This window comes from Podarcis raffonei, chromosome Z (genome assembly GCF_027172205.1).
Source record: "Podarcis raffonei isolate rPodRaf1 chromosome Z, rPodRaf1.pri, whole genome shotgun sequence".
In the NCBI taxonomy this organism is placed as follows: domain Eukaryota; kingdom Metazoa; phylum Chordata; class Lepidosauria; order Squamata; family Lacertidae; genus Podarcis; species Podarcis raffonei.
Window position 1 is genome coordinate 23,651,537 of NC_070621.1, and position 27,111 is coordinate 23,678,647.

A 27,111-nucleotide genomic window follows, 5' to 3' on the forward strand; every position below is an offset into this window, starting at 1 on the left:
GCAATAACTATATGATAAAAACTCAAAAAAAGGCACAAAGAATTCAATCCTATATTCACTTACCTGGGAGTAAGTCTCAATGAACTCAACGGAGCTTAATTCTGAGTAGTTATATATAGGACTGCACTGTAAAGTAATACTTTATTTTTATGACTTTTCAACAGCCCCATGTGTTTGATTACCAGCTTTCAATAACTGCTGGCTTTTATATTTTCAAAGGAAGAGCGGCCATTGCTTCTTTATCCCAGCAGCAGTACGTAAAGCTGCACAAACACTCGCTCCACTCCATCCTGTGATGATTACAAACTGCAGAATGGGATCACGTCCAGTAGCAACATCTTTCTCCCTGCCCCTTTTCCTCTGTGGCTTAAAATCCAGCTCAAGGGGACTTGAAAGCTCGCTCACAACATTTCAGTCAGTCCTAATAATAGATATTACACTACTGATGCTTTTGGGTTGTTGTTTGTTTTCTACCCTAATGGATCAATATAGCTACCTGCAATGTTTGTCTAAAATAACATGGAAATCTGATGTAAAAGCAGCAGTCAAAACTTGTGCGAAACTTTTAGAAAAAAAACCATCATCCAAAAAATAAACTGAAATAAAGTAATATTTAGGCAATGCTAAGTTAGTCAGAAGCAAATGCCCAGGCCTGGCTCCTGATGGCTTCTCTCTGGCCTGAGATTGGTGAATCTGTCAATTTTAGTTTCTCTCAGTTTCTTTTTTTCTTTCTTTTACAGTCTTCAGTTTCCCCATATTCCCACATCAGTTTGTGACTTAAAAAAAAAATTCTCATGAAAATTCATCAACATTTTTGTGTGAAGTTGTCCTAATACAGTCATACCTTGGAAGTTGAACAGCTTAGCTCCTGAACGTTTTGGCTCCCGAACGTTGCAAACCCGGAAGTGAACTATTTTTGGAAGCTGAACATCCAAGGTATGACTGTATTCATATTTTTACAAAGCAAATTCCCCCAATACAATCCATTTTTAACACATTATTTTCATGCACACTTTACACCAGTATATGCATTTTGTACACATTACTTGGTTGGAGAATTGCAGTGCAACATCTGCAGAAGTGCACATTTTGAAGGGGGACTCTCAATTCATGTATTGCATCAGAAAGTGCAATTTGCATAAGCTCACCTTTAAATGTGTACTGAACAGAATTTCTCCTCTACCCCTAGGCCTGATCTGACCATGTTGCCATTCACTGAACACCCCATTAGGCCCCTAAATGGCTATTTTGCTGCAGGCATCTTCATTTACCCCAAACAGAAGGTATCATAGGTCTATAGGCTTGGGCATTGCATTTGGGATAAATAATGTAGTATTTGGCAGAAACTGAACTGCAGAATAGAAACAATGCTAATTGTGACAAGTGGCAATTCCTGCCTTCTTACACTGCCTATTGTAACTGGGCTCTGTTTGTATGGATGGTAACATACAGGGCAGGTCCATGACCATGTTTGTCACGTGTACGTAAAGATACACTGTCAAGGCCCTCAGCTGAATGCATGGAATCCATGAAAGGATTTCTCTCCAACACATGCAGATTTTCCAGACCAGAATTAGTAACACTCATTTCAGTCTGGAATCAAGAGCTGTTCAGGGATTCCAGATGAGGGCACACAATGGTTTGTTCAGCTGAGTTCCTCTTCCCTGCTTCTCTCAGCTAACATGTTGTTTGTTCAATGGACTGTAAACAAACTTCTGTAATATGGATTTATTTCACATCAACACTTGCAAGTTGTCAACTTGAAGGTGGGTGTGAATTTGCCCTGGAAACAACACCACAGAAAACAGGACATACCATACTTTTCCGTGTATAAGACGAGGGTTTTTTACTCTAAAATCATGTTCAAAATTGGGGCTCATCTTGCTCATAGTGCAGAGGGGGGAATGGGCAATTGGTTGTAGCCATGAGGAGGTTGTCAGTGGTGATTGGGTGGGTGGGTAGTTAGTGACTGTGGCAAGGGCTGCTGTGGATTGGCTTCCACTGCTGCAATGGTGTGTTTGCTTGCTGGCGGCTGGTGTCAATTGGGCAGACGCTTTGTGGTGATTGTGATGCATGTGATTGGCAGCGTTCGTCAGTCTGGTGAGTGATTTTCGGCAAAAAAAAAGCTCAACAACCCTGGGCAATCCCCTCCATTTTCTTAAATTGGAGTCTCCAAAAACAGGGGGTTTCTTATACATGGGGGTGTCTTATACACAGAAAAATATGGCAATTCCCCAAGTGATATTCAGCAATTGGCATGATGGGTCATTTTGCTGGGAAAGATATAGTTTGGAACTCTGAAATGAATGAATGAATGAATGAATGAATCAAAGCATGTTTAACTCCGCTCTACAACCAAAAAGGCTTCCAGAGCAGCTTAAAGATCAATAACAAGCATCTCGAGAGAAACCTCAGAGAGCTGTTGCCAGTCAGGGGGGGAACATTTTTAAGCTCAAGGGCTACATTTTTAAGTGCTTGTCAGATGCAATTTAATTCAGTTTGATTCTCAATTATTTTTAGGGCTGACACCCAATTAAAGAAATCTGAGTTAATGTATGGGTTTTAGTTGATTAATCAAATTAATTCGTCAAAATGTCTGCATGTTTGCAGGTGAGTAAGATAATATTGTGAAAGAAAGCCAAAAAGCAGAATTTACTTATTTTGAGATGATGCACACACCTGTAATGCCATCTTAGAAAACGCTTTCCCTCACGTGTAAGGGATAAGGGTGCGTGTGTAGAGCTTGAAAACTCATACATCTACTACATATTTTGGACCCGTGAGCACATCTGCAAACCAAATAAAATTCTGTGGGCATTACCCACCCACCACAGCCTATTCTACTGGCTGTAACATAATGCATCTCTTGAGGTGAACTTCAACAGGGAAGTGGGGAAGTAACATTGCGGGCACTAATGAAGGCCTCTGTGGGCATTTGTGTTCTGAGGTGCTTCCCTAATGTTACCTCCTTGTCACCGTCTAGAGGGACAGTTTTGCACTATAGCACCAGAAAAGTGGAACAACCTCCACCTCATCTCTGGGAAATTGTGGTATGAAAAGTTACAGGAGTTCAGCAGAAAGTTATGGGACCTGCACTGATCAGAAACAAAGCAGCGTGATTGCCCCCCAAACCTTTGGAGGCACCAACAGCATTGAAAGCAAGATTGTCGTTAATCACCCTGATGGTATCATGAGCACAAACTGTCATGAATGCATAACAAAAAGGAACATCTGGACAATCAACCAAAAAGTTTTGAATTAATTAAATAGCTTTCTCCACCCTGGTGTCCTACAGGTATTTCAGACTATAATTCCCATCAGTCCCATCTTGTGCATGTCTGGCACTGATGAAAGTTGTGGTCGGAAACATATTGATGGTTCCAAGTTGGGGAGGCTAGATTAAACATGGTGTCCCTATTATGTAAAAGGTTGAAAAAGGTGAAAACCTCTTGTGTCACTCTGCATACCATACCTAAGGAGGATGATTCACCTTGAGAGTGCATCTTCACTTTGATTGTTTGTTGAATGTCTGTGCTTACATTGTCCATACACATAAAATATAATTCACATCCTTGCACTGAACAGATGCAAATAGCCTTTAAAAAATCCACACACACAACTCACCACAGTAAAGCATGTGCTATGTGACATCTTCTAAAAGTAGCTGAGCATTTGCTTTCAGCTGTAGTTACTGTAATTATTAATTGCTATTACTGCAATTTGGGAGCTCAAGTGTCCAGGATTCCTTACAAAAATATATAAATTATTCCAATGAGAAAAGGTAAACTGTCAGTATATATCAAAAAGGAAGTCTGGTTCCATTTGTTTTTACAATGAATTAATTGGCTTTAATTTCCTGTCCTTTGCACAATGAACTGCATAATTTAAACCCTCTGTGCTTTTGCAAGTTCTGTATTTGAGCTTCTGCAGAGCAGCTGCATTGCTTATAGTGAGAATGGACAGAACAGCCCCCTTGCCAGCCTGAAAAAGCACAGGCCCTTTTCATGTGTCTCATAAATGTGTCGGGAGAGGATAAACTGCCTGGGGCAACCGTTTGTAACTGTCCCCATTTGGGAATCTGGCAGCAAATCTTATCTTATGTCTGTTAGGTAGGACATTTAAACTTTTGTGTGAGGAAATCTAGTGAACCTTAAGGGACACAATCGTACAGCAAAGTCCTCTGTGCAAGCTCCAGTAAAATTAGTCGGACCTGAACAGGCTTTAGGGATGCACGGTTCTGGCAAGTTTGGTTCTCGAAGGTTCTCATTTTCCCAATATTAAATTCAATGCACCACACTTCTGCATCAGGGCGGGGCCTGAAGGGCCAATAGGAACTGCTGCTGCGGTTGACACCCAGGAGGACTCCCCTGCTCAGCGCCTGAGGGCCCCAGTCCTGCCACGCAACACCTGGCCCAGAACGGGGCCTGAGAGACCTATAAGAATTGCTGCTGCGGTTGACACCCAGGAGGACTCCCCTGCTCAGCGCTTGAGGGCTCCAGTCCTGCCACGCAACACCTGGCCCAGGGCGGGGCCTGAGAGACCTATAAGAATTGCTGCTGCGGTTGACACCCAGGAGGACTTCCTTGCTCAGCGCCTGAGGGCCCCAGTCCTGCCACGCAACACCTGGCCCAGGGCGGGGCCTGATGGGCTCTATAAAGGACTGCTGCCACTGCTGCCGCTGGGCAAAGAGGGCTCCATTTTGTTTTGTTTTTGTTTAAATTGCTGTTATTTTTTACCTATATCATTTTAAACAGTGATATTAATGCTGTATTCTTAGTTTTAGATTTTGATTTATGTGGAAATTGTTTCCCATTTGGTTGTGTATTTTTTTGATGTGGTTTAGTTATTGTTTATTACTTTTGTAATTATGTAAATCTTGTTATGCTGTAAGCTGCCTTGAGCATTTTTTTTAACTGTGGAAAGGCGGCATAAAAATAAAAAATGATGATGATGATGCATCAGCTTGCAAATTCATCAGCATTTTTGTGCCACTTTCTCCTAACAAGCATATTTTAATGCACTTTTGACTAATGTACTTTTAAAAAAACCTAATGTCCCCTAATACAATGCATTTTTATAAGTTACTTTCACCAAAACATACATCTTTATGCACATTGCACCAAAAATGTAAATGTTTGTATATGTTGTTTGGTTGGACACAGTGCTATTTTCCCTAGATTTAAGAAGTGTGAATTTCTCATTAAGATGCAAATGAACTTGATTTTCTTCTCCACCCTTTTCATTCATATTGCATGGGACTTGTGCAAGAGGATTCTTCTTTGCAACATTCCTAACTTAAGGGAGAAATCCTAGCATACTGATGTTGGTGGCTGTGTGTATGTGTTTAGAATTCAGGGCAGGCTCCTCTCCACGAGTGGAGGAGAGCACTGTTGATTGGTGGAGGCTCTGAGATGGAGTAGGACTCTAAAACAGGACATTTTGGAGGTGGAGTTGGGCCAGCCTAGGATTTGCCAGGTGGGGTGAAGGGTCTGATCCAAGCACCTCTGTTGCACCAGCTGGCTCAGCAATAACGTCTGCAGGAGCCAAAAGGGCTCCCGATTCATTGGAGACTCAACATTCAACATAGATGCCTGGGACAGTCGTAACTGTGCAGGTAGGGTGAGCAGCACAGCCATACTTCACCTTCTACATATGGACCCTCTTTCCATGGGAAGAGAGCTACTGATTGTGTAGCAGGGGGGAGGAATGGAAGCTATGAAGGTGTTAATGAATTTAAGAATCAGAAATGTGTTTGTAAGCAAGCTGGCCATGCATGTGTGTCCCTTGCAGCTCTGGGATGAGTGGAATGTAAGATCTGTTTAAACCGATAACCACAGGCATCTTTGACAAGATTACTGTACATAGACTCATCACAGAAGATCCTGTTTTGCAACCTTGCTATTGTAAAGTGGGACATTCCTACTCTTGCCATGTGTATCTCTTTGTGCTATGTCACAATGTGTGTTTAATGGAAACAGAAGTGTGTTTCAGCTGTTGGCATCCAACTTGCTTCATCTGCATGGTGAGAGTATGTCGGAATGCTTGACTTACAGTTGGAGTCTGGCTTTTATTGACCACCCTGGCTGAACCCACAGGGTACTGAACCCCAATATTTCCCTAGCAAGTATGGCACATTCTGAAGCAGCCATGGTGTCCAGTGAACCTGCAGTACATGTATGCATAGATATATGTGCACTGCTGCAGATGCGCTTCCAGAATATAAGGTGTGAAGGCGCACTGGTACCTTACCTGAGACATAGAATCGAATGCTTCTTTCTTCTGTGCCAACCTTGTTGGAAGCCACACAGAAATAGACACCAGAGACATTGCTTGCTGTGGTTTCCAGGGTGCTTATGATCTACCACGTGGGAAAATAGAAAAGACAGCCTGGTTACTTTTAGAGGTAATGGAATAAGCAAATCTGCAGAATCTTTCATGCAAAGGACCCAAGAGTCACCTTTGGGGGATGAACAGCAGAGGCATTGTCAAGGGAGGACAGGAATAAAGTTTAGCCCAAGCAAGCCAAATTTCATCTTCCAGTGATACCGTTACAGATCCTCAGATGTTTTCAGCTACAGGTCAGGTACAGGTTAATCTACTTTACTTAAATATTGATACTCAGGAAACTGGTGGTGCAGACAGGGCCTAGCTTAGGGTAACAGCAAGGATGAAAAATTCCAAGAGTTTTCTACTTGAAAGGGGATTCTAGCTGAGGTCATTCCCATCTTGCTTGCTTCTTACACACATCTACCAGTCTGTCACACATTGATTTCACACTCATCCATGCAGCTTAGAGCTAAAAGATCCACATTAGCTAGGGAAACTTTGCAGTTTTAGGCTAGCCTTCATCATCCTGATGTTCTCCAGAGCATCATAATTATATTCCAGAGCATCATAATCATATTCCAAAACATCTGGAAGGGCACCAGGTTGTGGAAGGCTATTATACACCCTTACCTAAAAGTAAGTCCCATCAAACTCAATGGAGCTTACTACTGAGTAGACATTCCACTGCCAGAGAAGGAGCTGGGATCCAGGATATATTTCCCTCTTTTGTGTCATTTTAAATTTGTTTTAAAATTTATATGATATGGTCTATCCTCCTGGCCGCCCTGATTCTCGGTTCTATCTCACAATCCAGTTATGTTAGGCTTGTGAAGATGAACTAGGGGCAGGGGTCAAGAAAGGAGTTCAGACTATATCAGGCAGATGAAATAAGAGAGAGAGAATCTCCTTACTAATCTAAATCCAAGCTTACACCAGTGATGTGTCAGTCTTCTGACCACAGTTCACCCCCCAAAACTATTTCCAAGTACCGTATTTTTCGCCCTATAGGACGCACCGGCCCATAGGACGCACCTAGTTTTTTGGGGGGGAAATCAAGGAAAAATTTTTTATTTCCTCCCCAGGTTTGCGCAGCCATCCCCAAGCTAGAAGAGGGAGACGGAGCGCTCTTCTGCCTCCCTAGCCTCTGTGGGGCAGCGCACTCCAGTGCCCTGCAGAGGCTTTGCGCAGCCATCCCCAAGCGTTCCGTCTCCCTCTTCTGCCTTCAGGGACAGCCTCTCTAGCCTCCGTGGGGCAGCGGCTTGCCCCATTGTCGCCCGAGCTTGTGGGGCTGGCGATGGGGAGAAGCAAGCTTGCTTCTCCCCACCCCCAGCCTCCAGACCAGGTCAGGGAATAGCGGGATGGCAGCGCTTCGCCTCCCCGCTGTCCCCCAAGCTTGTGGGGCTGCCCGATATCTGCACGAATCGGGATGCAGGCTTGCGGATAGCTTCCTGAAGCCTGGAGAGCGAGAGGGGTCCGTACGCACCGACCCCTCTCGCTCTCCAGGCTTCAGCGAAAGCCTGCATTCACCCCATAGGACACACACACATTTCCCCTTCATTTTTGGAGGGGAAAAAGTGCGTCCTATAGGGCGAAAAATACGGTAGTTTTGTAGAACATAAAAAAAAATCCTGAAGGTGTTTTTTTGTTTCGTTTTGTTAGTCTTTAACAAGCACATTGGTCATGCCCAAATAAAAGAAGTCTGCCTTCCCTTCCCTTGCCAGTCTCCTCCTTTCCACAAGAAACAAGCCTTACTTTGGGGAGTAGGGGTGGTGGCGAAGTGGTAAAGAGGGCTCGCTTCCACACAGGAGAGGACCCACAAGGTCCCTCTTTACCTGGAAATTATACCTGGTGAGTCACTTCCTGCCAGGGACCACCCTTGTGGAGCCTCTGCTGAATAGGCATGGGATGAGGATTTTGCCTGAGGGTCTCAAATTGTTTTGTTCTTGATACCAAGATCCCTTTTGCTGACAGGGTTTGAATGTGAGAATTCCCCTAAGCCTTATCTTTGCAGAGTGCTTTGCAAAAAAATATATCTGGCTATTTCCTTTAACACCCTACACCAAATATGCACAGTAGGTTCCCTCTCCCTCTTTGTAAAACATTCACCTTGAGTGCATTTGTAGCAAAAACTAAGCTTCACTTTTCAGCTAGAGCTTCCAAACCAGGCTCAAGGGCAGCCCCAACTAGAGTACATTGCAGTAAACTAGCCTCAAAGTTACCACACATGGTCTTCAACTGGTCCAGACATGAACCCAACTCTGACTCCCAAACTGCAATATGGGACTAACTGGGCAGTCACCCAAGGTGTAGACCTCGGAGGAGTGCAGTACTGGCCTTTGAGAGGCACAGTTTTATACAGATTAGTTTTTGTTATATCTTATAAATTACTGAATATTTAACTTTTATATTTTGAAGAATTTTATCGTTTCTGAAATAATTCATGAATTAGAATTGTTCTTTATGTATATGTGAAATAGATAAAGACCATAGAGTTGATCGGAGGTTATGTTACATATTTCTAGTAAGCTACAGCTGATAAAAACTGGCCACCTGTAGCTCAGTACCACAAACAAAAGGCAGAAAAAGCTAAGAAGCAGGCAAAGCAAGAAGAGTTCTTCCTGAAATACCTTTATTCACAGAAAGCAATTGAAGAACAAGAATACGACTGTACTCTTCTTGAAGCTAGCACAGAGGGAGCTGAATGTGGTGCTTCTACTACAAATTAGATACGTTTCTTGAAAACACGCATAGGAAAAAGAGGATGTCAAGAAAGCGAGAGTAATGCATAGTCTGCAAAAGAAGAAGGTATTGTGCCTGACTTGAATTACAGTCACCTTGTTAACTGGCCCAACTATTGCAGTGATAATTTGTGACATCTTATAACAGAACATGGACCACAGCAGGTTGTATCACACGATTTCTCCAAAGACTAAAAAAGAAGAAGATTTTCTCCTGTACACTACAGGCGGAGACTAGCAAATAGTGAAGAAGTATGCTGTCAATGGTTGACACATTCAACCTCAAAATATGTGAGGGTTTTTTTTGCTGTAAGTTGTAAGTGAAAAATTTGCTAACCACCCCTACAAGGAACAGGTTCAAAGGACTGGGGACTTATCCACACATACCTTTTGCTCCAATCTTTTGAGGCACAGGTCTGCCCTTCAAAGCTCTATGTCTGAGCATTTTGCTTTTTGCCTTGTGGGCTGCAGGGGTGATGATGGTTTTCAACAAGTTTGGATATATGCTACTAAGAATGAGGCCCAGGAAGAGGCACCACAAGATCTAAAGCAGAAATTCAAAGCAGGTTTCTACTATGCTGCCTCTGATATGGCTAAACAATCTATTGAAGAGATTCCAACAGCTACAAAACCATAATTGCCTATTTGGCTTCACGTATGATATACACAGTATCAACAAAACATCTGCTGAAGATGTACCTAAGGCCTGCAAGAATTTGGAAAAACTACTGATGCAGATTTTCTGTGCTGTGAACTTATAACAATAGTTCAAATGCCAAAAGGTGTGCTTCCTTTCATATTACAACAAAAACTCCTGGATAATGTGCCCAATGTTTCTGTTGCACAAAGGATCTTTCTCACACTTCCAATGTCAGTGGCATGTGGTTGCTCAAAGCTTTAAGAAAATGCACATGCTCAACAATGTTGCAAAGGAGACTAGTTGGTTTGGAAACTACATCAATTGAACATACCCAAGCATCAGCACTTGACCTGAAGGAATTAGTGACAAAATTTGCGAAGGAAATGGCACACAAAATGAGATTTTTATGTGCCTGAAATTGAAAACCTTTAAGAGACTTGAATTTCAACATCACAATTCACAAGGTTATTCAAAATGATTTGTGTGCTAAAACATTTTCTTCTGTATTTGAGAAAGTTAATCAAAGACTGTTGTGTTACTTATTCTTGCAATTTAAAGCAAATTTAGCAGTTTCAAGTTTTGTGCTTCTAATTTTTTCTACAAGACATCTGTTTTTGAAAATTGAAGTTAGCAATTTTGGGGAGTGGTGTGTTCAAGTAGTTAGCCTTGCCTAGGGTACAAAATAGCCTGCCTCTGGGGCTACAGTTGGCCAGAAATATCTTTTGCATTGAAAAAGGCTTTTGCTTTTCTTTTGCCGTTTTGCAGCACCCATGGAAAGGAGACGCTGCTCAGACACTGCAAATAGTGTTCCTCTGTTTGGTCAGCCATCAGGGCAGAAACTACTTTGCCAAGGCCCACCTAGAATGGCATCACAACCGACCTATGGGTCCCGATCCACTAGTTGAAGACCTATGGACTACAGTGGTCAGACCAACTATTATATCTTGCAATGGCCAACAAGGTGCCTTCCTGATGTTGTTGAACTCCAACTTCCAACATTCCCGACAAACTGGGACTGGTGGAAGATGTTCTCTAAAAACATCTAGAAGGAACCTTGTTGGTTATCCCTGCACTTAATAATTTGGTACCAAGTTACTTGAAGGACCACCTTTACCCATATTAGCCTGTCTGGGTTAACCAGGGTCCCCAGACACATGCAAACAGATGTTTAGAGCTACACAGGCATTGAAACAGACATATGTCTTACATGCCCTCCATTCTTGTGTGGGAAATAAAGGTGTAACACAGGCAGACATTCACCAAACCCATTTGCTGCATAACTGCCTTTACTTGCAAACAACTCTTGAGCCCAGAAATTTGCAGGATTTCAGTGGGGAAATGAAAGATTGAGAGTGATTATCTTTTAATAAGAAGAATCCCTTGAAATGATTATGTGCCAGCTTTTCACTCAAGCTTTCTTCTTCTGCGTAAATCCCTGAGATCAAGAGTTCAGTTATCTTGGCAAGGATCTAATGCAAAAGTTTTAGTTGTCTGCATGCTCAGGTCCTCTTTCAGTTGCCAATACAATAATGCCACACGTCTCCAGAATATCACATTGTGCACATGGTGCATGAGCAAACCTATCTGTGGATTTCCCTTTCCAGCATATTAAATAGTAAATCAGAAAACTGAATTCATATGGAAATGGTCAGGACGTCAGCACTGGTAGCTTCTTTAGAAGCCAGGCACTTCCTGCTTGCAATCAAAAGATACAGAATGTCCTTAATGCTCTAAGGTTATCTGGAATATCATTCTTGATTTTAGTTTAGAAAAGGGATAGACATTGGGGTATTTGAGAGCGGAGTCTAACTCACAGTGGCTTTTTACAGCTGATCTGCCCCCTAAGATCATCCTGGTTCTCAAGGAACTCCTTTTACATTTTGTTCTGTTACCTTTTCACGGTGCAAATGGCTTAGGGTCAGACTAGATGTGACTTTTGTCTTTGCTGACTTGACAGTGGCTTTCCAGCATTTCAGACAGCAGTCCTTCACAGCCCTAACTGGAGAAGTCAGAGATTGAACCTGGATCTTTTTGCATGCAGATATCCTTTAGCTACTGAGCTGCAGCTCTTTCCCTAAAATAAATTAATATTCCAGCCTTCCTTGCTCTGAATAAAGGTTCAATTCAAAAAAGAACTTAGGAAGTCATTGTATAACAAGTCAGTTCATTGATCCACCTAACTCAGGACTTTATACATTGATCAGCTGTGGAGCTCCAGAGTTTTCAGACAAATATCTTCCCCAGCCTTACCTGAAAACACCAAAGACTGAGCCTGGATACTTCTGCATGCAAAACATCTCCTTTGCTAGTGAGTTATAGCCATTTCTCAGTGAGGAAGCAGCTCTAAGAATGACTCAGACACATCACTTAAAATGTTGTAACTAAATTGCAAATTTGCAATTAAAAAGATCCTGATGTTTCATTGATTTGATAACATTTTTTTAAAACAACAACAAAAAACCCTGATTATGCCTCATTTATATGCTCAGAGGGTTGAATGCAATGTCAAAATGTGCGGCTACGCCCCCTCAGTCCAGATATGGCCTGCACTAACACAAACGATAAACTGCCTATGACTACATAATGCAGATGTTTGCACAGATGTACCCCAGCTGTTATTTTAGGTGCTTAGAAAAACCACCTCGGGTTGGAGAAGCCCCACTTCCATGAAATCCGTCTGTGTCTGGCCATGAACTACCGTTGGGGATTAAGGGATTCTTCTTTCAAATCTCATCTCTTTGGAACAACTTTAAGGCACACGTTTTTTAAACGTGCAGAGAAAGATGATCAAATAATGAGAAGAGTGGGATAAAGGCAAGCAAACAAAACATAAATGCTGAAAAGGATAAATCCAGCGCTGCAAGATCAAACCAAAGCCTCTTCTTTCCCACTTCTTGTTTTCAGAAGTGGACAGGCCATTGCTTCCGGAAAGCCCACAAGCAGTGCTTGGAAGACATTCCCTCTCTCCTGCTGTGTAACCCCAGCACACTGCACCCAGAGAAAGACTGCCTCCAAGCATGAAGACTCTCTATAGTCACTGTGGCAGGCAGACACTGACAGAGCTATGCTAATCACAATTACTGGGGGTCCTGAATTATAGATTAAGGCATGGATGGAGAGCCTGGCCCTGCCCCCTTGATGTTGTTGGAATTCCAACCATCCCAGCTGCAGTCAACATGACCAAAGAACAGGGGCGAAGGGAGTTGTAGTCCAACCATTTCCGTAGGGTCACAGGTTCCCCATCCCAGGACTGAGGAAGAGGCAGTAATTTGGAGCCAATTAAGCAATCACATACACACACACACACACACACACTTTTGTAATGTGACTTTTGTAATGTGTCCTCTTCTCACACAGAAAAGTGTAGCCCTTGGGCAGTGCCAATGCTATCACAGTAGCAACAAAAGCTTCCTGTTTCCAGCTTATGACACACTATACTGTAATGAGGAGTGCATGGCCTGCAAAAATGGAGTCTGATAAAGATTAGTGTGGAACATGAGAAACTACCTTATATTCAGAACACTGATCCATCTAGCTTAGTATTACCTATGCTGACTGGTAGTAGCTCTACAGGGATTCAGACATGGAACATTCCCAGTGTTACCTGGAAATGCTGGGAATCAAATCAGGGACCTTATGCATGCAAAACAGATGTTCTGCCACTGAGCTTCAACATTTTCTCCTCCCCATTGGGTGACCCTGGCCTGCTAGTCATCCATGGTTATGGCTACACACAAATACTGCATGGCAAACTTTCAGCAGCCAGTCTATCAAGCTGGATCCCAGAATCCACTCTGGATTCCAGAATTCTCTTCTGCAATACCTGGAGGATTTCAGGTAAAATAGCTGTTCTTCTCACAAGTACTTGTAGTACATAAACAGGTGCTTCATATTCCTACTCAGAGCCTATACATACTCTTTGGTTCTATGATTCTGTGTATGAATGGACCATAACATGACGAAGAGAAATTTCTGATTGCATCAAAGCCAGGTTGGATCTACACTGATCGGGATAACATTATTTTTAGAAAGTAATATAGCTCTCAATGCAAATTTACATCGGCAATAGATCACTGCTCTACAGTGCCCTCGAGTGTCTCATGTTTATAACACATCTTTTATGTTTTCACTGACCAGTGTAGATTAGTCCCCAATGTGTTTCAGTGGAGCCAGCTGCCTCAGGGTTTATCCACACTTTCCTTTTGCCATATGCTTTCCAAGCAGAGGCCTGTGGTTTAATGCCCCATGCATAAGCATGGTGTTGCTGGTTTTTTGCCCTGAGCTTTCCCCGCGAAAACCCAGCAAACATCAATTCGGGTTTTCTGCAGATTGACGTTGACGCCAACTGAGCTTTCAAGAGCAGGTTTTCATGGAGAAAGCTCTAGAACAAAAAAAAAAGGGAGGTGGGGAGCTTGGATACTGAGCTTAAAATCGCAGACCATGCTTAGAAAGAGTGGAGGAAAGGCAAGCATGGAGAAGCCCTAAGTAATCTAATTGTGGAAGTATCCGTGGGATATACATTCACATAAGAACAACCCTCTGCTTTGAGACTGGATAGATTCAAGTACCATGTAGTAACCTCCTCTTTGCAGAATCAAATTCTAGAATGCACACCCTTGAGCCTCTAAGAAAAACACAATACATGACATGGTTATTTGCCCCAAAGGAAGGCTACGCCATCCATCATGTGTGAATAAGAAATAGCTTTGTCTCCAGGACTATTTGCAAGATTATTCTGCAAAGGCTAAAGTGATGAAGGGGCACGCTCTTAAATTGATCTTCCAATTAAGCCTTAAGAGACAGGAAACTGCAGTCAGCAAAAATAGACAGGGCTTGTGTGACTCCACACTTTTCAGTTCCATAGTCTCGTCCCCGTCCCCACCTCTATTTTCTCCCTTTCAGCGAGGCAGTGCGGGTGAGTAGGTGTGGGGAAAGTGGGTGGGAAACAGTTCAAGCTGTTGGATACTGTCACAGTGCTGTGATAGAGATGGTTATGGGAAGACAGAATTGGCAGGTTTACACTAGCGTCGTTCAGCGACTCCCTAAATCTGCCAAGTGCATGGCAACAAGCGAATGTTACTGCAAGAAAAGAAATCACTATTAAGCCACGGAAGACAATTCACCTCAAGTCTTAAGGATGATGGCATGTCCTCTAAAGATTACAAAGGGGGCCTGAAGCATACTAGAAACTTTCAGGAATGAAAGAAGTTTTACTGCCACCACCACCATCATTGGAATATGAGGGTCTGCTTCATTTACACTTGTATTATATATGCCACCTGCAATACATTTCTGGGTCAAGTTTATAATGCTGTTTTCAAAGCCCCTAGCTGGTTTCAGTACAAGCTACTTACTGCCCCAGTACCATCTTGTCCACACACCAAGAGAGAGAGAGAGAGAAGATGAAACAATGTTTTAAACTGTAACTGTTTTTAGAATGTTTTAACTGTTTTATAACGCTGTATTTTAAAAAAAATGTATTTGATGTGTTTGCCTCCCTGGGCTCCTTTGGGGGGAAAATGGCAGGATATTAAATAAATATGTAATAATAATAATAATAATTTGTGATGTGGGCAGTCCACATGAATGCCTCAACGTATAGCAAGCTACATTATGCATATAAATTTTGGGTGTTGCTATTTAGGTCCCTGCATCCACAGGCAACCCCATGGAGGGTTAGTGTCTCATTCTTTATTATACTGTCTTGACCCTTTGTGAGTGCATTTATTTATCAGACCAAAGCCAACATCTGACTGCTTAGTTATCTAAACTTCAGAATAATTGCATTCTCATCCAACCCTTCTGGCTCTTCAAATGTCTGCTCATCAGTCAGAGAAGATTTCCTTTGCCTTTCATGGTGACCACACATAATGGAGAATGAGGGTTGGGTTGTACTGGAGACAGAACTTAAGAGATGTCTGCTGCTTCCAAGCAAGGTGTCAGGCATGCATATACCGTATTTTTTGCTCTATAAGACTCACTTTTCCCCTCCCAAAAAGGGGAAATGTGTGTGCGTCTTATGGAGCGAATGAAGGCTGCACAGGTATCCCAGAAGCCAGAACAGCAAGAGGGATCGCTGCTTTCACTGTGCAGTGATCCCTCTTGCTGTTCTGGCTTCTGAGATTCAGAATTTTTTTTTCTTGTTTTCCTCCTCCAAAAACTAGGTGCATCTTGTGGTCTGGTGCGTCTTAGAGAGCGAAAAATACGGTAACTCACTCCTGACCCAGGAAGGGAGCAATGACAAAAAACAACAACAGTGCAGGACTCTTTCGAGGCCCTGAAATTGTGAAGTCTTTTAATAAGGTCTAAACTTAATGTAGCTTGCCAGCTGTTTTATGTGATAGTTAGTCACACTGTGAAGTGTTATTAAAACACACAATTTTAATAAACAAATAGGAGTTATGAACCTGGCGGGGAATGCTGTGCCTTGCCTATTTTATCACCACAACCACCACCACCACCAGAGCAGGGTAAGCATCTCCAAGCCGTGTGTTTTGGTTTGGTTTTTTAATAACCATTTTTGTTTGTTTCTGAAATTTCTGCATCCTTACAGGCCTCTCAATCTCCAAAATGGAAGTAGGCAGCAAGTGATTCACTGGAGGCTGAGGAAATTTGTCTCTCCAGTGAGGTCTGTGATGCGAGGCTCTTGATACAGTACAAGAGAGTCAAGGCACATAGGAAAGATTATCAGATCTGAGCTCATGCCAGCATCACAGCACAGTCAATTAAAGGCAGGCCACCAGAGTCTCTGGCATTTTTGTTTTATCTGGCTTGCAAAGCACCAATAAAATTACTTGCTAGTATATGGTGGGAAATGAATTGGTCTGTTTCCTTAATGTTCTATTTCTGGAGGTAATTGGCACTGATAAAAAGAGGGTGGGGGGAAGGCTGGAGGCAATAGGGTTTTCATCAGTGTGTTGTTTATAAAATTATATTCATTATCTGAAAGTTTTGCTTAATGCAGACACCCTTGGACTTCATTAAAGTGTTTGCGCAGGAGTTTTTTCTCTAATGGGCCTTCACAGGGAAAATGCTTGAAATCCAAGCCTCAGATAGTTTAGCTTTATGAGTCTTAGGCAGTTACCACAAAGGTTAGGAACAAAAGGAAAACCAATACTGTACAATTTGCACATGTGCACACACATACAGTTTCTATCGTGGTCTAGGGCAGGGGTGGGGAACATTTATCATCCCAAGGGCCACATTTCCTTCTGGAGTACCTTTCAGAGGCCGTATAGGTAAGGCCAAAGGCAATGTTTGCAACAATTGATGTCACTCTTATCTTTGTACAGTAGGCTACATCCTAGCCATATGAGCCAGATGTTTCTACCTACCTGCACACACAGAGATACACCTTTCCATCCCCCATCAGTGGATGCAAGGAACTGAAAGTTTAGTGCCAGTCCCACACTCTTTTATGAGACTGGTAGGACTGGGGTGTGGGGAGGAACGCCTTCTTAAACCCTCTAGAGACCCACTGCCATTCACCACAGATCTGCCTTCCACAACCTCTTGTCTTCCAGATGTTGTTGGACTGCAGCTCTCATCATTCCTGACCACTGGCCATGCTGGCTGCAGAGACTGATGGGAATTCAAAAACCATCTGGAGTACACTAGGTTGAGGAAGGATGGTGTAGACAGTACTGAGCTGGATTTTTTAAATCTTATTTTTATTGATTTTCAAGATAAGGATACAAATATAAAGAAAAGAAAAAACCCCCTAATACTGAGCAAGCTGGATTAATGGTCTGACAGGTAGGTATAAGGCAGGCAGGCAGACAGCAACATAGCTATAGAAAGGGCTTTTCCCCCAGCTGGAATTCAGTTCCAGCACCTCTCAGATGGGCACCACTGCCATTCTAAAAGAATGAGGGAGGTATTCATGGTGAGCTCCACCACTATTTTTTCCCTAGAAAAAAAGCACTTATTATAGATATAAATGCACATAGATGGATGGATGAAGACTACAGAAAACCAGCCTACATTGTCCTAACCACACTGTCCTCCCAAAAAGGGCATTTCTCCAAAATGGGAGAAAGTGAGGTAGGAATTTCATGCATTTCTGCTTTGTTTGGGGTCGGAACCATGGAGTGAATAGCAAGTGTGGCTGGAATGGTGGAGAGCAAAAAAGAAAGACAGCTGAGCATTTGGATGAGATAAGGGATCTCATTAGCTAGCTGCCCTTTGCAAGAGTTCTCATGGCTGGAAGCGCTTCTTGCACTTTCTCAGGCTCAAGACCAAAAAGCTTTCTGAGTGAGTCGTGCAATTTCTGAGAGCTTTAAAAATAAAATGAAAACCAGGGAAGGGGGACAAGTGGCATCATCACCACAGTCGATAAACAGAGAAGATTTGAACATGATCCCAGGGTGGAAGAATTCCAAGCATGTCAAAAATTCAGCACTAAAAGGAAATCAGTGCTTGAGATGTTTGAGAAAGGAGGCTATGTTTTATTTTATCATTACTAACACAACTGGATGTAGCTGCGGTTGTTATGGGGAGTGAACAGGGGGAAATTGTAACCGATCGTATGTTGGTTTTTTATATTCAAAAATTAATTAAAAAAAAAACAACACAAAGAGAGAAAGGGGGCTTTTGAGTGAAGCCACTGAAACTGCAGGAAATCAATACTCCGTACCTTTAATTTATTGCCATGTCTTATGTACTTAGGTTCAATGGACTTGATTTTATTTGCTGGGTAGGTGATTTCACGGCCAATGGTTTCTTCCACCTTGATCCTTTCCCCTCGTTGCTTGCATCTGAATTTTTTTAAAAAAAGAAAAAGGCAAAAGAATAAGAATAAGAATAAGCTGAAATGGCAAATCACATAAATCTGTGCACCTGACTTGAGACATGGCCATTTTTCTAGCATGGCAGCCAAGAAAATAGAATTAGGGTTTGAAGTAGGAGTGAGGAACCTGTGGTCCTCCAGTTGCTGTTGGGCTCCACAACTCCCATCAGTCCCAGTCAGCACAGGCAATTCTCAGGGGTGGTGGGAAGTGGAGCCTCCTAACATTTGGAGGGTCACAATTTAGGAAAGCCTAGAATAAAGTACATAAGAAGAACCCTGTTGGATCAGGCCAAAAGCTCATTGTTGGAAATAAAACAATAATGCTTGCAATAAATTACCTGAACCAGTGGGGGGGGGGGGGGGATGATAGACAGAAATGCACTGGTTCCTTCTCTTTTAGTAACCACCTGTTGGTAAAGTAGACTTCTTCTCCTAGTGAATTAGCTCAAGCCAGTTGCAGTATTAGTTAGCCCACGTGTGATTCCATTTTGGCCACATGTAAAACCCATCCTTAGAACAGCTTTCTTTGCCATGAGTAATAAACATTACATTTTCTTTACAATTTCAAGCAGTCTCACCAGACCATTTCTTTCCTGTACACTGCTGCTATATATTTACCAAACTCCAGAAAGTTATGGGCCCAATGCCAGCTTACTAAAGCCACAGAAGGTTTCTGAATGAAAGAACAAAGGCTCAGGCCAACGTTAACAGGCATGCCTTGATCCCAAAGTTGCAATCAGGAGATTTCCATGCTTGGCTGTACATAATCTAGTTGCATTTGAATGATGAAGGACTTGTGGAAATGGTGAAGACTGAAAAATCTGTGTAAGGTGCTGATACCATTGCTGGATGGGAAACACATAGGGCAAAGACTCTTTTAATCCAATGTTTGGCTAATTTCCAGCAAATACACATGAAAAATGAAAGTATTAAAAAGGGAGTGTTTCTAGCCTTAAAAAAATCTATATGGGAAATCAGGAATTAAAGATCAGATTCAGAGTTACAAAGAATTGTTTTCTGCTTGATGAAGGGAAGGAGATTGTTCTATGAAACAAATGGAATTATTGCTAAATTTGATGGTCAAATTAAGCGTTCCTGGAGGAAATCTAGACCACCACCCTGTTATTACAGTGGCAACCATATGCTTATGAGAAGCCCACAAGCAGGAATTGAGTGCAACAATACTCTTCCCACTTGCAGTTTCCAGCAGCTGCTATACAGAGGCACGACTGCTTCCAATGGTGGAGGAAGAACACAGGCACCCTAGTTAGTAGCTTATGTATTTTTTACATACTGCTTGCACCTTTGCCAGAACAGGGTACCAAACAGGTTTGGCATCATTGGGCACCTGCCAAGGACCACATCCCAGGAAGGGGCCTTTCCAGAGTCCTCTTGGACTGGCTAACCCCCCTTGCTATCTAGGCATGATCACCTGCCCTCTCTGAGGACGTGAGCAGTGATAAGAGAAAGGGAAAGAACAAGTAGCTTCCAGTTTGTCTTACACTACTCTGGATGGTTCTATGAACTGGGCCAAGAGATCAAACAAGCAGATGTCTTATACTAATTCAGGTCATTGGTCCACCTAGATCAGTACTTCCTACACAGACTGATACTAGCTCTCTGGGGTTTCAGGCAAGGATCTATCTTTATCCTACCTGGAGATGTCAGGGATTGAACATTGGGACATTTTGTACGCAAAGCAAATGCTCTAACTGCTGAGCTGTGGCTCTTGAGAGGTGGCAAGAAAATCAGTATTGATGACAGTGGCAAAGATGAGGTAGGCCCACACAGTCCCCGGGACTAGGCCATTGAAAATAAACAAATGAAACACAAATTCAGTTATTATTAGAAATATAAATATAGGATACCTATTCCCAGCACTAAAAACTGCCCTTGAACAAAAACAATGGGGCAGCTACTTATTTTAACAATATCAGGTAAATAAGGTGATTTTTTGATTATTATTATTTTGCTACACTACAAACACCTTTCCATTTAAGGAAATTATGCCACAACTTAATAATGGAGCACCTGTTTTGCAAACAGAAGATGCCAGGTTCAATTCCTGGCATCTCCCTGAAGGGTGGGATGTCCCCTGACAGCCGCTACCAATCAGTGCAGACAATACTGAACTAGAAGGGCCAAGAGGCTGCATTAGTAGAAAGCAGCTTCCTCGGCCCCTGTAATTTCCTGGTGGCTTTTGCAGTTTCCTTCAGACACAATATCACTCAATGAGTGCAAAGGAGACAGAACTCTCTGTACGCAGATTGAACAATGTCAGAAAATCAGGACATTAGAAAATAAAAATGGGAGCAGTGGGGAGTGGGGGTTAGGGGAAATGAAATAGCAACAGGAAATGAGGGAAGGGGTGTTTTTCTCACAAGAGGCTTCCCCTCCAGCTTCTGTAAGGAAAGATAAGGCTACTTTGGAGGTCAAGTGGAGATACAAACACACTTTGCCATTGTGTTTAAAGTGATAGAACCACAAGCTGGGCATTTTCATTATTTGGCTTAGTTTACACTCCTGAGGTCAGCAGAAACACTCAAGATTATATTACTCTGCAATCCTGTTTGTCCATTGAACAGGGTGGGCCTTACATGTGAGTAAGCCTAAAGAGGACTGGACTGTAAAGATGCTTAAATCCCTACTTGTAAGGCAATTTGCATGTAAAATGTGTCGATGTGGCATTTTAGCTAATGCATTGCCATGGGAAGAATGCCTGACTTGTTCTGGATTATCTAGACAGACTTCAATCTGGTTTCAGGTCCAGTTTTAGCACAGAAACAGCCTTGGTCAGCCTAACTGATAACAACAGACGAGATGCTGTGCAGATGTTGTACTAGTGCCTTGAAGCAGTAAGGCTGAAAGGGAGTCAATAATCTAAGGTTAAATGCTGGTAACGACTGGAGGTGCTTTGGGTGGGAGCTTCCAATATTGGGTAATTATGTGGATGATCTGTTCTGGGAGGGGTTGCACTGAGGGAATGGGTTTGTAGTCTGTGGGTACTCCTGCAGTGGTGGTCAATGAAGCTTAACTTAGAGGAGACCTAATGAAATTAATGAGCATGAATAAACTGCAACCATTAATTTCAATAGGTGTATTTGTATTGGATTCCAACCTGTCACTGGGGTCTCAAGTGGCATGCGCAAGGAGTGCTTATGCCAAGCAAAACCAGCATTCACACAAGTTTAAAGCACTAAGATTCCACTATAATTCTCATGCCTTCTCACAAAGAATTCTGGGAACTGAGTTTGTTAAAGGTGCTGAGAGTTGTTAGGAGACCCTGATTCCTGTCCCAGAGCAACAAGTCCCAGAGTGGTTTAACAATCCCCCCTTTGCAGAAAACTCTGTGAATTATAGCTCTGCGAGGGAAATAGGGGATCTCCTAGCTACTCTCAGCACCCTTAACAAACTGCAGCTCCCAGAATTATCTGGAGGAAGCCAGACAAAGTGGTATTACAGAGCTTTAAAGGTATGGTGTGAATGTGACCTTAGGCTGAGTTGCCAGTTATGGCAAAAACAGGCAATGCCTCTGGTATGCAGGGTCAGTTGAAACAAGAGGTAGAGTTCTATATTAGCAAAATTCCTCATCTGTAATTTTTTACATTTTCAATGCATACCAAAATTCACATTAAAAATGCCTACTTTAAAGCAAAAAGCACACAAAGATTCATATTTTAGGAAAACATACACAAGTTGTTTTTAAATGCAGATTGATTCCCAAATTCGATGGGATGTACTTGTGCATGAACACATGCAAAACTGATCAGAAATAGACTGATAGCATCAGTCTAAAACATCAGTCTATCATGGGAAAAACCGGAATTTTGTCACACTTCCTTACGCTCCATATTTCTGTTTTCTTTTTATTATTTATCCCTAACCAAACCAGGGGGCATCTTACTAACACAGATTGAAATAATGTGAGGAAATCAGATCCTGCCATGGGTTGCAATAAATCTGTTTTATTACTGACGTGCGCACACACACGCACACACACCAGTAGGTTCTCCTGGCTGCTCCTCCAATGAACTATCACCAGCCATGACCTTGGACAAATTAAGCTGCAATCTCAACTTCAAATATTTTTTCCATGGGTGTTCTTCAAATGACAGTAAGCTTCCCCATCCCAACAAAAACATCAGAAAAGAGACAAGAGGGGGCCCATTTGGCTCTTTACATTCCCCCATCTGTCCTTTATTTTTAAGGGTGGAAAACCTGACTCCAGCCTCCTTGCTGCACAGAAGGGTGAAAGTGCAGGAGGAGATGTTGGGTTTGGCTCCCAGACATCCCTCCTGGTGCTCACCAAGGGAAGTGCTCCCCATTTAGGCCTGAACCAAGGCATCTCTCCATGGGCTGCTCTGCTAACATTTCAACAGGAACAAAGGAAACTTGTCTGTTTGTTTAGAGAAACTGTGCCGAGCAGCACCTCATGCCTAACTCACTTAATTCCTGTTTGGTAGATCTGGGATTCTTTGTCCCTCCTCTAACCCCACACAGAGAAATAAGGCAGTTAGGGGGTTCCTGTATATTATGCCTGCTGGGCAATATGTTTTGAACAGTGAGTGAAGTCAAGGATAAGAAGCTGCCCTTCACATGCATGCAGAAGAGGCATGGGGATCTGGTGCGCCAGGCCTGCACAGCTGCAACCCACCAAGCCCAGCCCAGCTCACAATTCTGAGCTGTGCATGGTACGCTCCAGGGAATTGGGCTACATTCACATGGCAGTTTATTCCATTTCCTTGACCTCTCCCTGAATCAATTATGATTTTTCTTTATTCATGGGGGAATGCGGCTCTCAGGCTGAAAGACCAGAATCCTGTTCTCACAGCGGCCAATCAGATGCTTCTGGGAAGCCTCAATGCAGGGCTTAAGTGCATCAGCACCCTACCCTCCTGCAGTTCCCAGCGACTGGTTTTGAAAAGCATTTCAGCCTCCATCAGCCGAAGTAGAACATTGCCATTGTGGCCAGTAGCAACTCATGAATTTATCCTCTTTTAAAGCCATCTGAGTTGGTGGGCACTGAGAGTGAGGAAGAATGGGGACTAACCAAGGGGTTAAGAGCTGAACAGTGTTCTCTATAGCTAGCTGAAGCAGAATTAAGACCAGTGTCAGACTTTGGGCTCTCACATTTCAGCGCTGCCCTCTAAAACACAAAAATTCAGCGCCCCTATCTCTCCTGCTTCATTTTACAGCATTGTTTTGGTGCCCCCTACAGTGTGGCGTCAATGTGACTGCACCAGTTGCACCACCCAAAACCCACCTCTGATTAAGACTCATAGGAAGAAACATTGTTTCTTTTTAAGACAATTGTATTGTCTCAGTTCTGTCAACAACAGATATGTAGAACACTGTGATCATATCGGTGTTCAAAACTGTGGGAGATATGCAGTCAAATCTAACAATGCATTTTCTTGCTAGTTGGCATGTGAAAGGATTAAGACCATAGAGCTCTACTGCCAATTGGCAGACACAGACAATAGAAACGCAACTGGTAGAGAAGACTCCGTGTGATGTCAGTTCTTCTTCACTCCTGGGAGGGAAGAAGCAAAAGAAATACCATATTTACTCGAATCTAATGCTCACCATTTTTGGCCAAATTATGTTGCGAAAACTAAGGTGTGCATTACATTCGCTGACACATTTACATTCACCAGCAAATACTTTTTTTGGTTTCAAGGTTCTGGAAATTGAGGTGCGTATTAGATTTGATGGTGCATTATACTCAAGCAAATATGGTATTTCCGGTGCCTTCTCTCTCTCTCTTTCTCTTCAACCAGCCATAAAGAAGGACGTGCCTCTAGATGCTCCAGCATCAGGCACCTGCCAGAAGCAGAAGCTGTTTTTGCTGTAAACACAAGTATTTAACCTGCATTTACTTTTAATGCTGTTGCTGCTAAGGATAAATGCTTGACTGTGAGTAAAATATATGTTTTAAACTTACTTTTCAGTCTGTAGCCTGTTTCCTTGATAAACCTAATTTCTTTGCTTTCACTTAACCTGCTTAAGATGGAATTTAAACTCTGCTCATCCCCACATTTTTAAACTCAAGCAGTAAGTTGATTCTTTTATCTGTCTACACATGTGGCTCTGTAGGGGGATAAAATATAGTTAATTATATCTCCTCACCTGCCTAATAAAGTAAAGGTAAAGGTACCCCTGCCCATACGGGCCAGTCTTGACAGACTCTAGGGTTGTGCGCTCATCTCACTCTAGAGGCCGGGAGCCAGTGCTGTCCGCAGACACTTCCGGGTCACGTGGCCAGCGTGACAAGCTGCATCTGGCGAGCCAGCGCAGCACACGGAACGCCGTTTACCTTCCCGCTGGTAAGCGGTCCCTATTTATCTACTTGCACCCGGGGGTGCTTTCGAACTGCTAGGTTGGCAGGCGCTGGGACCAAACGATGGGAGCGCAACCCGCCGCGGGGATTCGAATCGCCGACCATGCGATCGGCAAGTCCTAGGCGCTGAGGTTTTACCCACAGCGCCACCCGCCTAATAAAACCCATCAAAATATCATTGGACTTCTGTTGTTTTGCCCATTTGTTCTTTTCCCCTTAACATCTCATCTTGGACTGTCAGAATATACAAAACTAGCTTGGTTTCTGTTCTGGCCTGAAGACCCTACAACAGACATTCTGTTTGCTTCTGAACAGCTGTTGCAGTTTGGAATCTCTGAAAACTTCAAAACTTCACAGTAGGGTGTGTGTTTTTTGTAGCTGTTTATTTGGGGGGGTCTTATCCCTTTGGAGTTAATTTGGCAATTGGGGAGCTTATTTCAAAGCTACAAAACTGAGATCAACCTCATAGTTTTATGTTCACTGATCTTCAGTTCTGTCAGAGGGGCAGCGTTTAAAAAAAGCCTGAGGTTCAAGGATTGGAGCTTAAGAGCTCAATGAAGATTCCTGGGGAAGGAGGTGAAGCCTGTCCTTATTAGGTGACTTATCTTCAGCGCAGGGTTCTTTATCTCAGGTGCAGTCAGCCGCTCAATCCCTCCCTCCAAGTAGAAGGAAGTAGAGGATCCTGGAACTGGAAGAGCATGCTGGGAAAAGGGGTCATTTAAATTTTGGAATGGAGGTGGGGATGGATGGAAATAGATCCTGTGCAAAAAAACACCTTGGCTTATAGCTTCCCAATATGAATGGGCAAATCTGTCAATTTTGGTTTCTCAGATGATGCTCAGAGCTGATGTTTTCTAATGTCACCAAGCTGCAAAAAATGTGTGTAGGTGGAAACACTTTTGACTGTGATTATCAAATGCAGGCAGAGCTGGAGGTGCCGCTTCCTTTTCTATCCTGTCCTTAACTTCTAGTTGGTAAAAGTTAACTATCTCAACATGATGATGACGACGCAAGTAATAATGATAGTATTTCAGACAAATCCATGAAAGAGAGTGTCTACTAGCCATGATAATAAATGGAACTTCCATGCCCAGAAGCAATATACCCATTTCAGATGCTGCATGCAAACCATTGGGAAATATTGCTAGAGGTGATGGGGAATTTTGTTATGTGAACTGACTTGACTTGTATTCTAGGGACTAATGCACAGATCACAACGCAGCTTTCCATTGTATTGCAAACTATTTAGAATGTTGCAACACAGTCCTGGGCTCAAAAAATGTATGCCAAAAAGATGCATACTTCGGAAGGAAATGCATACAAAACTGCCTATTTTATGAGGCAGCACGTCTCTGAATACCAGAGTTGATGTTGCTAGCAGGCTTCCAACAGGCATCTAGTTGGCTGTGAGAATAGAATATTGGACCAGATGCCCTTTGGCCTGATTGAGCAGGGCACTTCTGATGTTCTTATGCTAGGTGGAAATGTGTTAAAGTTAACTGTGTATTTTAATCTGTTTTCTAGAAAACAGATTAAAACAAACCTATGGACCACCACATGTGAAACTGGCTAGGAAAGAAAACAGAAAGATCTGTCCACCTGTAAGGGTGCTTGTGCAGTGGTGTAGGGTCCTGTTGGCTTGACGATCATATCTGGCTGATTGGTGGGGGAAGCCAGATGCCAGACTAGATGGATGCGTGAGCAGGGCATTTCTTGTGTTCTTATGTTTTTGACCCACACAGTCTTTACCAATTTTCTTCCACAGCTTAAGAGTTGAAGAAACACCTTCATAAATTAATACCCTGCAACCTCTAGTTGCATTAGAGAAAGCATTAGCTCTCTTTCCAGGACTTGAGTGAATAATGTTTCATATATCACAGTCTTCTGGCATCTTCAGTGCAGAGCCCTATGTTAACAGTCAGGGAAATGACTTGTGGGCAAATGGTTATTGATTCAGATCAGCACATTACAGTGGTAACTTACAGGTTGTCTTCATGACTGCATGGCTCCCATTCCCAATGTATAGCGGGCAGAGGATTCCCACTTGATGTGCACTGGAGGCTCTGCTCTCCTCCTTTTGTGACCAGCTCCATTTTAGAAAAATCTGTCTCCTTTTCATAAATCCTGGGTCTCTCTGCAAAGAAAAAGCAAATTTGTCAAAGGACCATTTTCTCCAGAAAGCTGCAGTTAAGCAGAAGAAAAAGATTGGTGGAAAGAACTTTACGAATCATGCATTCTGCCATAGAGAGTGTCCAGTAACTACAAACTGGTCTGAGAA

At 42.8% G+C, this 27,111-nt stretch overlaps 1 protein-coding gene across 3 annotated transcripts in view; it reads right to left on the bottom strand.

The window, feature by feature from the left end:
* Positions 1-27,111, bottom strand: part of LOC128406212 (vascular endothelial growth factor receptor kdr-like) — a 191,127-nt gene that overhangs the window by 64,691 nt on the left and 99,325 nt on the right. For all 3 annotated transcript variants that reach the window (XM_053373359.1, XM_053373358.1, XM_053373360.1), the window contains exons 10-12: positions 26,817-26,967; positions 18,341-18,461; positions 6,250-6,358 (exon numbers count right to left, since the gene is read on the bottom strand). In XM_053373359.1, coding sequence (XP_053229334.1) covers positions 6,250-6,358; positions 18,341-18,461; positions 26,817-26,967 — 381 coding nt within the window. The remainder of the gene's footprint in view (positions 1-6,249; positions 6,359-18,340; positions 18,462-26,816; positions 26,968-27,111) is intronic.